This window comes from Ursus americanus, chromosome 14 (assembly GCF_024610735.1).
Source record: "Ursus americanus isolate L20-20 chromosome 14, mUrsAme1.1.p, whole genome shotgun sequence".
Taxonomy (NCBI): domain Eukaryota; kingdom Metazoa; phylum Chordata; class Mammalia; order Carnivora; family Ursidae; genus Ursus; species Ursus americanus.
The window spans coordinates 57312452-57325680 of NC_142140.1; the positions used below are offsets into that span (position 1 = coordinate 57312452).

At 64.3% G+C, this 13229-nt stretch overlaps 1 protein-coding gene across 1 annotated transcript; it reads left to right on the forward strand.

Annotated features, from left to right (window-relative positions):
• Nucleotides 1-584: 584 nt before the first annotated feature.
• Nucleotides 585-12897, forward strand: ZBTB7A (zinc finger and BTB domain containing 7A). Its single transcript, XM_045804367.2, is given in 4 exon segments — nucleotides 585-4581; nucleotides 7302-8581; nucleotides 12248-12680; nucleotides 12682-12897. Coding segments are annotated over 4 exon segments (1788 nt in total). The 5' UTR covers nucleotides 585-4572; the 3' UTR covers nucleotides 12748-12897.
• The last annotated feature ends 332 nt before the right edge of the window (nucleotides 12898-13229 follow it).

Genomic DNA, 13229 nt, shown 5'->3' on the forward strand with positions numbered 1-13229 from the left:
ACACCGGGCCTGGCACTTGTCGGCTGGGCTCGGGGCTCTGTTTACCGCCAGCCATCGCTGTGGAGACGGGAGCCTAGGGGAGAAGGGGGGGCAGGAGCCAGTGACTGGAAGAGCGAAGCCCTGGGATCCGCATGCCTAATGAAGGAAAGAGGAGCCAACGGGGACACTGAAATTTTAATTCGTGGGTCACTTTGGGGGGGTATTTATTATTCAGCTCTGATTGGCTGCGTGGTGGCCAGTCAGCACCCTGGCCCGGGGCCGGGAGCCACGAAACTCTGAGCGCTCGCAGGCACTGGGAGAAGCAGCATCAGCGTGGCCGCAGGGAGCTGGTGCACCCTTTCCTCTGTGGGGGGTACTGAGGCCCGGCAGAGCCCAGCCTCCATCCAGTGGGGCAGGCTCCCGAGGCGGGAGCACATACGTGTGTTTGCTGTTTTCCTTGCTTCTCTTCCTTGGGGCCCCCTGACCTAGAGCTGGTGCAGGCTTGTGGCGATCCCCACTGCCGTTTGAGGAAACCAAGGCTGGGAGAGGAGCCTGGCGGGGGGGGGCTCACAGCAGCCCTGGGAGTGGGTGTTGGGGGGGGGGGGAGACCGAGGCCCAAGGGGGAAGCAGAGAGCAGCCCAAGGTCACCTCGCTAGAGCTGGGTCTGACCATTGTGGTCCTGCCTCCAGGCTCAGGATGAGGCCCAATCTTCCTTCCTCTCAGCTGAGGGGCGCCCACCCACCTGTCTTCCAGAGGGCCTGGGGGTTGAGAGCAGGCGCCTGTAGGCCAAATGGAGCTGTCCTGGGACTCATGAAACCCTCTGCGCAAAGAGGACGGTGAGACTCAGAGAGGGCCAGCAAGGTGCCCAAGGTCACACAGCATGAGCCCCTGTCCTCTCGCCTCCCAGCCTTCTGTGGCAGGCACTTTTATGGCTTGTTGAGGCCTTTCCCACCCCCTCTGAGCCACAGTCCCGCACCTTGGCACCTTGGCCCCTGGAGACGGGCAGGGCTCTCTGGGTTTTATGACCCATTATACCCGAGATGACCGAGGTCACCTCGAAAAAGCCGTCTCAGAGCCAGCCCCTCTGCAGCAGAGCTGGCCTGAGGTTTGCAGGGGTTTCGAATGACGGCCCACTAGCTGCTCTGTGACCTTGGACAAGCCCCTCGGCCTTTCGGAGTCTGGGTGTCCCCCCTCGTAAAATGGGGTTATGGGGTATTCTGCGGGTGGCGCCTGCAGGTCTACCTGTGTTCTCGTGCCTTCCCTTCCTCGTGGAGGGAGCACCCGGGTCAACTCAGGGCACCACTGGGATTCTGCTGGAGTGTGTCGCCAGCCCAGCCACTTGAGACACACAGCAGCCCCCCACCTGTCACCTTGTGCCCCAGGCACCTGATGGGCCATAAACCGCCCTGTAACAGCCCTGGGCGGTGGGGACCAGAGGAACAGGCTTGGGTGGGGGCCAGTGTGGTCCAGTCCCAGCCCAGCCCTCACCTCCACCTGAGGTCTACCTGGGGAGGTCCCTACCCCTCTGTCAACCTCAGTCTTGCCATCAGCCCAAGTCTGTAGTCCTGAGGGTTTGGTCAGTGATTCCCCAGGAGCGTTTGCTGGGTCGCTGCTGTGCCGCGTCAGGGCCTAGGAGAGCCCCTCCTGCATCCCTGTCCTGATGACCAGGGCTCAGGGCCCCTGCCCTGAGTGCACAGACGTCAGCCAGACTCCAGTCCTGCCCCAGGCTCCCTGTGTGACCTCAGGCAAACCTCTCCCTTTTCTGGGCTATCACAAGGCAGCTCTGAGGAGGCGTGAGAATAAGCTGTCCTTGGCCCCAAGGCCCCCAGGGGAGGGGGATTTAGTCCCTTGCTGGTGCCCGGGGGCAGTGTGGAGGAGGGGGGTAAGGAGCCCTGGAAGGACCAGTTAGACAGTACAGAGCCAGTGGGCTTGTGTTCAAATTCAGCTCTCTTGTGTGACCCTGGGCAAGTCCCTTTCCCTCTCTTGAGCCTCAGTTTCCTGGCCTGTAAAGTGGGGCGATGATTACAGACCCTGTGATGCTGGATGTTGACACGCTCGAGATCAGCCCCCCCCACCGGCCTGCTGAGGAGCAGCCCCCGTCCTTGGGGCCCGAGGCCTGAGTCAGGAGCACCACGGCGCGAAAGATGTCCTGCGGAGAATCTGGCGCTTGTGAGGAGCGTGGCCGAGGGACCAGCCCCTCCATCTGTCCCCCCAGCAGGCTGTGAACGGCCACTCAGTGGAAGTGTCCCCACCCACGCCTTTCTGGTTTAACTGGAAAACAAGGCCCCGTCCCACCTCCCATCAGGATGTGTTTGATGGGAGGGAACTTGGCGGGTTTGTGGGCACAGGACACTAGGGCCCCGATAGGCTGAGCTCCCCTTTGGGGCTTCCAGGCCAAGCTCTCCACCTGCCCAGGCTGGGGGCGGGGGTGGGGGTGGTGCAGGAGGTAACAAGCGGGCCTCAGGGGAGGGAGGGAGAGGTGTGGAGGTAGAGAGGAGGACAGCTTCTCGAGGCCACCCAGGCCTCTTCCGGGCACCTTGTACAAGCAGGTGCAGCCTGAGCAGGGGTGGGGTAGGTAGTGATGGGATTCTGAGAAGCCTGGCTTTACTTACCCCAGGTGATGGGAAGCTCGTTCCTTCTAACTCACCACGAATGGCTTCTCTCTTCCCGGGGCTTCCTCTTGGAACCCGGTACTGGTGTCAGGGCTGTTACTTCCTGACCTGTGACGGCACTCAAGAGCGTGGGAATAGGGTGAGCTTCAGCCCCACCCATGAGTTGGGGGTCAGATGGGATCCCCATGACCTCCTCATCGCCCCTCCCGCCCCCACACACACTTCCCACTGGGCCCACAGCCTTCCTGCCTCTGGCCCTTTAAGGCCTGGGCAGGAAGCCCCTCCCCATTTAGGGCAATAAATGGACACATAAAATGGCCGAGGGCCTGTTTGCTGGTGTCTGGCCTGGAGGGAGGCCTCTGAGGACGGGCGGGCTGGCAGCCGGGCAGCCACGCGGGGCCGTTGGTGCCCCCCACTCCCTAATCGGGACGCTGCATTCCTGTCCCATTAAACCCCAGGCCGGGGACCGGGCCAGGCAGGGATTGGCACCAGGTCAGGGCGGGGTTACCCGTTGGGACCAACCTTGCAACACAGGCCGCTGGCCTGGGAGGGGGCGGGGGTGGCTGGGCGTGGGCCTGGCAACCGCACCTGGGCACCAGACTTGCTGTGTGACCTTGGGCCAGCCACCCACCCTCTCTGGGCCTGGTTTTCCCCCTTCCAGGTGACGGCTCCTCTCCCCTGGCTTCCTCCTGGGGCCCCCCACACGCACTCCCTTGACACATAGTAGGTGGGGAGGGGGCTGAATTCCTGCAGTAACGTTCAGAGGTTGAGTTCGAAGCCCCCCATGCACACGGAGGGGGTCAGTAAACAGCCTCTTTGGGCCTTTGGGGACTGGTGCTGGCACACAGTAGGTCCTCAGGCGGAGTTTGCCCAATGGGCGAGAGTGGGACCCTGGACCTAGAGCTGCCCCTGTCCCCTTATTGTTGTCATGACCTCTGAGGAGACCGAGGCACGGAGGCACCACGTCTTGCCCAGTGTCCTGCCGCTTGGAGGTGGGAGAGCTGGGATGTGGGCCCAGGCTGCTGTGCATGGCGCATAGTAGGTGTTCGAGTTCCGTTTGGTTTCATGTTGTAGTCTCCGGGGGGGGGAGTGGAGAGGTCTTGACCCCTCATTAAGCAGCCCCGGCCCCCCCCTTCCTCCAGGAAGATGTCAGGTCTCAGGCAGTTACCTGCCCACCGGGTGATGGCCGCCCCCTCTCCTTCCCGAGGAGCGCCGGGAGGAGGAGGCCCGTCCCAACCCTCACCTTGCGCCTGACCTTGGGAAGCCTGGTAGATGGAGCCTCCTCCCCCGTCCCTCTCCCAGGCGCCCACCTCCGGGCCTTGGCCTCTGCTGTTCCCCATGCTCAAGACGCCCTCCCATAATCCTGGGGTCCCGGGTGACACCTGCTACTCCCGGGACCAGGGGAAGGCACTCCCGACCTCACCCCGGGGCCCCAGCCGTGGAGTGGCTGCAGCTCAGGTCCGAGAGTCTGAGTCCCAGCCTGACCGCTGGTCTGCTGTGTGACCTTGCCTGGGTCTCCTCACTGCTCTGAGCTTCTCCTTGCCTGTAAAGCCCAGGGTTACAGTGGGAAGGGTGAAGTAAAGGTGCCCAGTTAGTTCCTGAATTAGTTCCTGAAATGTCCAAGGCACAGAAGAGGCCCCAGAAGGGCCGAAACCGACTTGGGTTCTGCCGCCTTGGAAAAGTACAGCAGGCGACCCCGGGTTAGATGGGAGGTGGGACTGGGGGGAGCCAGCCAGCTAGGTGGGCGGGGCTGGGTGTGGGCTCTCTCCAGCGCCTCGCTCTGTGGTCTTCGGTTCATCCGGTTTGCTGCGCCCCTACTGTGCGCCCGCGGCGGTGGGGGGCAGCGAGCACAGAGGGAAGGGGGTGCCCCACCTCTAGCCCGGGAGGAGCCTGCTGAGGCCTGCCCCTCGGCCGCCGAGTCAGCACCCAGCGCCCCGGAAATCCCACGGAGGCGAGCGCGGGGGCGGAGCTCTGATGAAAGATGGGCCAGGTGGGTGTGGGCCTGAGCTCAGGGGACCCTGGCAGGCCAGGCCGTTGAGGGTGGGGACCTGGCCGGCGTGGGGGTGGGGCTTCCTGGAGGAGAGGCATTTCAGTGGATTGTCATTGCCAAGCGACCACCTGGTATGGGGGCACCTACTGGGCGTCAGGTGCCAGCCGGGCCTCTCAGCGCAGGAAGCCACAGGCCATCCTGGGGAGGGATGCGGCACGCAGTGGGTGCGGAACAGACACGGGCAGTACACTGCCCGGAGCCCACCGGAACCGGCAAGGGGGCTCAGCTGTCTTCCCTCTGCCGTCGCACCCGGTCTTCTGCCTCTTTATCTTAGAGGGAGGGCCCCAAGCGGCCTGGGTGGGGGCAGCGGCCCAGGGCGTGGCGGGCAGGTGGCCTGTGTTCCTGGAGAGAGGGTGTGGGCCAGGTGTCTGCAGAGCTAGTTTAGTCTCCAGGCTGAGGGATGAGGGGATGGCTTGCTGGGCCGGGGAGGTGGGAGGTCAGACCCCCGAGGGTCAGGCTTGCGGGGTGCCCTTGGCTAGGATTCCAGGTGTGTCTGGGCCTTTGTGTTCTCTTCTGTCATGGGGGTCATGCTGCTCTCACGGGGGTTTTCTTTGGCTGGCATCCATCCTCCCAGGCCTGGCCCTTTGGGGGAGGATCTCTTATGGTTATGTGGGGAAATAGAAACTCTGGGACCCGGTGCAGACCCACAGGCTGGCCCGCGCCACAGGCTCACTGAGCGGGCGGAGGCCCAGACCCCAGGGCTTGGTTTGGTGGCCCACGCCAGGTCTGAGGCCCAAGCTCGCGTCCTCCCAGCCCGGTGGTTTCCAGCAAATGAGAGCCCGGGCATCCTCGCCCTCGATGTAAAGCTGTGCCAGCCCCCTTGCCCGGCGGGCTTGGTGCCCGTGGGAAGGCGGGGGTGGAGAGGCCGTGGAGGGGGGCTGGTGAATCATCTGGACCATTTCAGGTCTCGATCTTGAGGCCCCCGGGGACACCTCGGGGTCCGAGGGGACGCTGGGGCACCCGGGGGGACAATGGCAAACAGGGGCAGGGTGGCCATCTTGAGGCGGATCAGAAAGGGGTGAGGAGGGCCGAGGCCAGTCTGATCCGGAGCCCATCTGCCCACTTGCTCCCTGGGGCCTGGGGCCAGACAGCAGATGGTGGCAGGGGGTGGAAGCTGCCATAGGGGCTCCTCCGAGGCTTCCCATGGCTGAGCCTCAGATGGGGTCAGCCCCTCATCTTCCTGCTCCCAGCAGCCACATCTGAGCCCCCCCCCCCCCCCGCCGCCAACGGGCTGGTGGAACAGAGGGGGGAGCCGAGCAGCTGGTGTGGTCAGCGGGAAAGGGGGCGGGCCGCAGAGAGAGGAGTCCTGGGAAGTGTAGTGTCTGCCGGATTGGCTGCACAAAGGCCTCTGTGTCAGTCCCAGGGCCTGGACCCTGTTCCCAGGGTGGCCCAGGGTTGGGACAGTCCCGCCCTGGCCTTGGGTCCAGCCACACCAACCCTGGGGTCCTTTGCCAGGGTGGCCCCTCAAAGTGGGAGGGGTCTGGGTCCAAACTGCGTTGGGCTGCCAAGGAAGGCACAGCTTCGTCCTCCCGGGAGATGTCGGGGGCTCTGTCCTGCGAGCTGAGCAGCTGGAGGATTGTGGGTTGTGTTGGGTGGCTTGGGGCAGCCGGGGGCTCCCCAGAGAGGGTGGAGGGGTGGGGACAGGAGCCAGAGGGTTGCACAAGCGCCCGAGTGGGTGGATGACTCACGGCCCAGGGGAAGGCGGAAAAAGGGAGTGGGGGAGAGGGGCAGGACAGACAGAGTGTCGCGCCCCCGGCCCCTGCCCCATGGCCAGCTCTTCCAAAAGCCTCTGTCCATTTGATGGATGGGGAGACTGAGGCCCTGGGCCGAACAGTAGTGTCCAGGGTGGCCAAGAGTTGGGGAGGGGCTGGGTGGACCCGAGGTGGACAGGAAGCCCCCGGCCCCCTGCTCCACCTTTGGGAAAGTTCAGCCTGGGTGAGCAGCAAAAAGGAGTGTCAGGCAGTTCCCCCATTACTCGCTGCCAGGGCCAAAGTGCATGGTGGGGGCTCCCCCGGGGCAGGAAGGGGTTTGCTGTGTCCTCACTGGCACCGCCCCCCCCCCCCGCCCCGCATGATTCCAGCCTGTTGACCCCAGCCTGGTCTCTGGGTCTCGGCCTCTCCCTTTCCATCTGACTCAGAGCCCCCCCCCCCCAAGAGAACTGGGTCTTACTGGGGGGAGGCAGGAGTGAGGGTCAGGGAGGCCAAGGGACCAGGTGGACACGGACCCTCAGGTCATGCACCCCAGGTTTGAGTTGGGGTGCTGCTGCGGGGCCGCAGGCACAGATCTGCTTCCTGAGTCCTGGTTTCTCGCACGCGCTGCGGAGATGGTGCTGCCGGGGGGACTGCTGGGGGCTCGGGGGTGATGGTGCACAGTGGGCCCCTTGTGTCACTGCCTCCTAGAGAGCCAGCGCGTAGATCCAGTAGGAAACAAGTCGCGTGAGGCATTCGTCGAGCACCTACTGTGTGCTCCCATCCCCCCTCAGAGCACCCCTCGGACGGGCAGCCTGGTGGGCCCTCTGGTGGAGCGAGGGCACCCGGCTGGGCAACGGAGGCTGGGGGTGGGGCGGGCGCTCCTCTCCGAGGGTCTCGGGCCTGGCCTCCCGGCCGCCCCGCCCCCTGCCCCGCACCCTCACGAGCACCCCTCCCTCCCCGGTGCTGCAGGTCTCGGCGCGGAAGATGGCCGGCGGCGTGGACGGCCCCATCGGGATCCCGTTCCCTGACCACAGCAGCGACATCCTGAGCGGCCTCAACGAGCAGCGGACGCAGGGCCTGCTGTGCGACGTGGTGATCCTGGTGGAGGGCCGAGAGTTCCCCACGCACCGCTCCGTGCTGGCGGCCTGCAGCCAGTACTTCAAGAAGCTGTTCACGTCGGGCGCCGTGGTGGACCAGCAGAACGTGTACGAGATCGACTTCGTCAGCGCCGAGGCGCTCACGGCCCTCATGGACTTCGCCTACACGGCCACGCTCACCGTCAGCACGGCCAACGTGGGCGACATCCTCAGCGCCGCCCGCCTGCTCGAGATCCCCGCCGTGAGCCACGTGTGCGCCGACCTCCTGGACCGGCAGATCCTGGCGGCCGATGCGGGCGCCGATGCCGGGCAGCTGGACCTCGTCGACCAGACCGACCAGCGGAACCTCCTCCGGGCCAAGGAGTACCTCGAGTTCTTCCAGAGCAACCCCATGAACAGCCTGCCCCCTGCCGCCGCTGCCGCCGCCGCCTTCCCCTGGTCTGCCTTCGGCGCGTCCGATGATGACCTGGACGCCACCAAGGAGGCCGTGGCCGCCGCCGTGGCTGCCGTGGCCGCCGGCGACTGCAACGGCTTGGACTTCTACGGGCCGGGACCACCGGCTGATCGGCCCTCGGCCGGGGATGGGGACGAGGGCGACAGCAACCCAGGTCTATGGCCAGAGCGGGACGAGGACGCCCCTGCTGGGGGCCTCTTCCCGCCCCCTGTGGCCCCGCCGGCCACCGCCACGCAGAATGGCCATTACGGCCGGGGTGGCGAGGAGGAGGTGGCCTCGCTGTCGGAGGCAGTCCCCGAGCCGGGCGACTCTCCGGGCTTCCTGTCAGGTGCGGCCGAGGATGGGGACGGGGACGGGCCCGACGCGGACGGGCTGGCGGCCAGCACGCTGCTGCAGCAGATGATGTCATCGGTGGGCCGGGCAGGGGCGGCGGCGGCGGGGGACAGCGACGAGGAGTCGCGGGCGGACGACAAGGGCGTCGTGGACTACTACCTGAAGTACTTCAGTGGCGCCCACGATGGGGATGTTTACCCGGCCTGGTCGCAGAAGGTGGAAAAGAAGATCCGGGCCAAGGCCTTCCAGAAGTGCCCCATCTGCGAGAAGGTCATCCAGGGCGCCGGCAAGCTGCCGCGGCACATCCGGACCCACACCGGGGAGAAGCCCTATGAGTGCAACATCTGCAAGGTCCGCTTCACCAGGTGAGCTGGCGGCGCCGCGGCGGGGGGCGGCGGGGGACGTCAGGGGCGGCCAGGGCCCTTTGCTTCGACTGCGGCCGCGTGGACCCCTCCCCCACCACACACAGCAGCGCCTGCACGAGCAGCAGCGGCACTGTCCCGCCTGGGACGGTGCTTCCTCCGTTTCTGGGTGCCTGCCTCCCCTGCTCCCCTTGGGAGCAGCCTTTGGGGCGGGGGAGGGCTCAGGCGGTCACCAGGGTGAGCGTGGCGCAGGCCTCAGGGCCGGACCATAGGAGGCTTGAGGGAAGGGCCCAGGAGTCGCTCTTCTTCTTTTGCCGGGGGTGGTTCTTCTCGTCTGCGTGGCTGTGGCTGTTTGCCTTGGGAGAGGGCGGCCGCCCCGTAGGGCACGGGGAGTGGTGTTATCTCCTTGAGTCTCCCGGGAGCCCCAGGGACTCGCTTCCTCAGCCAACAGTTATGGAGCACCTGCTGGGTGCCGGGCCCTGTTCTAGGCAGCAGGGACCTGGGAGTGCAGAGACATGCCAGAGGCCCCGTGGGAGCGATGGGGCACGTCTGAGATGAAACCACAGAATTGGTAATGCGAGTCGGCAGAGCCGCATAGAACAAGGTGGGGGGCGGTGGCTGTTTTAAACAGAGAGCCGAGACCCCGAGGAGGCAAGGGAAAGGCAGAGCGAACAGCCGCTGCAAAGGCCCTGAGGCCAGTGGAGCTTGGGGGTCGCCGCAGCCCGTGGAGGGAAACAGGCCTAGGAGCCACTTGGGCTTGGTCCCTAGGCGGGAGGAGTCGGAGGCCAGGCTAGGGGAATTTGCGATTGGATCTTAAGAGTCCAGAGCTGGCTGGTTGGGCCTCGTGGGCCAGCCCAGTGGGGGTGGGGGGCTGGCGTGCAGGGGCCTGGCCAGCCTGGGTGACTCAGCATCACCCCCTACCCCCACCCGCCCTGGGGTTCCCCCAGCCACGCCCACCCAGGCTGAAGAAAGAAGCCATTGTCCCGGCTTCCCGGCCCTGCCCCATGGGGACAGGACCTAGGGGCTGACCCCTGGCCCCCTCCCCAGCAGGCCAGGAGAAGAGGGTGTGGCCCGGACTGCAAGTCCCAGGAGCCCAGGCGAGGGGCAAAGGGTGCCAGCTCAGAGGGAGGCAGTCTAGTTGGTGGCCCAGCTCCCACCCCCTAGGTGAGATTGGGGTGCTGGTGGTTTTGGGGCCTCCCTCCTCCTCCAGATGGGAGTCCTAAGGTGGCTGTGGTCCCTGCCCTCAGGGGTCTCTGGGCCCAGGAGAGGTAGCTTGATAGAGGCCCAGCAAGCCAAGGTCTGGAGAGGTGACCAGGCTGAGGAGAGGTCTGGAGCCCCCCCCTGCCATGCGCCCCCCCCCCCCCCCAGCACCTCTAACCACAGGCTCAGGGTGGTTTCATTCTGATCTGCTGGTCTCTCGGTCACCCCACCCTGACTCAGGGTGATCCTCTTTGCCAGTCAGGGAAACTGAGGCTGGGAGAGGGCCATCAGGCTAGCCTCTTCCCCCATGTGCCCACCTGGCTCCTCTTTGCCCCCAACCCAGGGCCCCAGCCCCCACGCCTTCCTCCAGGCCAGGGAGCCCAGGGGCCCCTCTGAGTCACACAGAAAGTTGAGTAAGCGGGGCCTGTGGCAGCCGGGGCTATAATTACCCGGACCAGGGCTTGGGGTGACGAAACAGGCTGCTTCCACCCCCACCCCACCACTGTGCGGCCCCTGACCCGCTGTGCAACTTGGGACAGGTCACTTTCCCTCTCTGAGCCCCTGAGTCTCACCTGGGGAAGTCTCTGTACACTGTCTGAGCCCCTGCTGTGCTCTCTGGACCTGGCCCTGTGCGAGGATCTAGGCGAGGCAGCTGGGCGACCATGTTAGTGGGCTTCGAGGGGGGTGAGAGGAAGGGAGCTTGGCAATTGCAACCCCTCACTGCTGACAGACCCAGTCAGTCCAGGGAGCAATGAGTTCACTGTGGCCTGAGTTGTGTTGACGCATGTACAAGTATTAAGGCTGGAGAATAGGCAGGGGTGTGGTTGCAGGCCAGGCCTTGACCCTCAGAGCAGTAAGGAGCCGAGAAAGGGTTAGAGCCAGTAAGGACACCGGCTCTGTGGGTGATTCCAGAGGGAGGGAACTGGAGCTAGAGGAGCCTAGGGGAGACCAAGTCTTTGTCTGGGAGTGGGAAAGGCTGCCTGGGGGAGGAGGGCATTTGAGATGGGGCTTTGAAGGATGAATAGGAGTTTGTCAGTCCTGGCACTGACCAATCTGGTGTGTGTGAAAAGTGAGAGACCCAGTGTGTCTCAGACATAGGGTGTAAGAGGCTGCAGCACAGAATGGGTCAGATGCTGGCCAGGGCTCCCGAGACCCAGGTCTCCGCCCCTACCGTGTGGGTCCAGGCAGGAGCCCGCTCCTGTGACTACAGACCGGCATGGTGCAGTAAAGCATCATGAGTCACTTCTGTGATGTTGCGTTTTCTGATAGGCACGTTTTAAGAAAAGTTAAAGGAACAGGTGAAAGTAATTTGAGCCCTGTTTCACATCTTTTTTTTTTTTTTTTTTTTTTACATTTAACATGTAACCAATGCGTCAAATCATAAATGAGCTTTTTTATGTTACATTAAGCAGATGAAGTCTTCAGAATCTGGGGAACCTTTTGCACTTCTAGTGCGTCTCAGTTCGGACAGGCCACATTTCAAGGGCTCCAGGGCGCGTGTGAGCAGTGGCTGCTGTGAGGGACAGAGCAGCGGCTGGCCTGTAGTGCTTAGGGCTGATATGTTGACCAGCTTTGTGGGCCAAAAGGCCCCAGGCTGAGCTGGGTCCACGCTGATCTCTTTGGGGAAGGATAGGCAGGGAGGGGTCCTGGAATCACCCAGACCCTGCTGTCTTGGGGCTCGCAGTCTGGTCAGGCAGACAGATGAGGAACGAGGAAACCAGCACATAGGTGAGCGTCAGATGGTGGTGGTATGAGGGACATGGGGTGGGGTCCGCTGTGGGCGGGGGAGGGGCCTCTCGGAGGAAGTGACGTTTGAGCTGGAATTCAGATGTGAAGATCTGGGAAGAAAGTGCTCCAGGCAGCAGGAAGAGCATGTGCAAAGGTCCTGAGGTAGGCACGTGCTTAGCATGTTGTGGTGACAGCCAGGAAGCCAGTGTGGCCAGAGCAGAGAGAGGCAGAGGGGCTGGGAGAGTCGATGGGGACTGAGGGCTACGGGGTGAAGACTTGCTGCCCTGGGATGCAGGACCTTCAGTGTTAAACACCAGGATAGCTGGTCACCTTCTGTTCCCAAACCCGCCCTCCCCCCCCTCCCCCCATTCTGCCTTGTGCCCCGTAGTATATTTCAACCCCTGGAATAGCGTCTGGTACTCAGCAGGCTCTCTGTAAATGCTGCAGGAAGGAAGCCCCTTATCTTTCTCTTTCTACTGGTAAGAAAAGGGGTTCAGAGAGGTTCAGCCATTTGTGTGAGGCCACAGAGCAAGTGGGGTCCGAGGCCTTTCTCAGTCCCTGCGGGCCCCGGTTGCCCCCGCTTGCACCGTGATGCCCCGACCTCCTCTGCGCCAGCGCCGACGCCCCACGTCCCCAGCCGCAGCCCAGCTTCCCCAGCCGTCTCCAAGCCCGGGCCGGCGGGGTGCGGGGGTGGCTGGGGGGCCCCCGGGCGGTGCCCGCTGACCCGTCGCCCGTCCACAGGCAGGACAAGCTCAAGGTGCACATGAGGAAGCACACGGGCGAGAAGCCGTACCTGTGCCAGCAGTGTGGGGCGGCCTTCGCGCACAACTACGACCTGAAGAACCACATGCGGGTGCACACCGGCCTGCGCCCCTACCAGTGTGACAGCTGCTGTAAGACCTTCGTCCGCTCCGACCACCTGCACAGACACCTCAAGAAGGACGGCTGCAACGGCGTCCCCTCGCGCCGCGGCCGCAAGCCCCGTGTGCGGGGCGGGGGGCTCGGGGGGCCCGACCCCTCCCCGGGGGCCGCCGCCCCGCCCGGCGCCCCGGCCCCGCCCGGCTCCCCCGACGCCCGGCGCAACGGCCAGGAAAAGCACTTTAAGGACGAGGAGGAGGACGAGGAGGAGGCCGGCACCGACGGCCTCAGCAGGTTGAATGTAGCGGGTGCCGGCGGAGGGGGGGGGCGACGGGGGCGCCGGGGCCACCGCCGATGGCAGCTTCGCGGCCGGACTTGCCTGAAAACCAAAAAGAGAAAACAGAAACCCGAGAGAGAGAGACAGAGAGACAGAGAGAGAGAGAGAGAGAGAGAGAGAGAAAATCACCCACCACCCCCCCAAAAACACAAAAAAAGAAAATCTATCTATATACAGATATCTATATCTATATATATATATACAGATATATATATATGAAGCGTCACAGAATCTAGGGTAGTGCTTTTCTCAGATTTTTCTCCTTCATGATGTTCTCTCCCTCCACGGGGACCCTCGCCCCCACTCCGGCTCCCCGTCCCCCCACCCCGTCGATGGGTTTCGGGGCTTGGTTTGGGGTTTTTGTGGGACGTAGAGATTTGGAGGCCCCCGGACATCCCCCGGCACGGAGTCTGGGGTCCCCTCTGAGGCCTGGTCAGGGCCCCAGGCCCCAGGTGGGGGTGAGGGTGGCCGCGGGGGGCTGGGGACGGGGTGGGGGCGGGCTTTTGTTTTCATCCCCTCGCTGGTTTC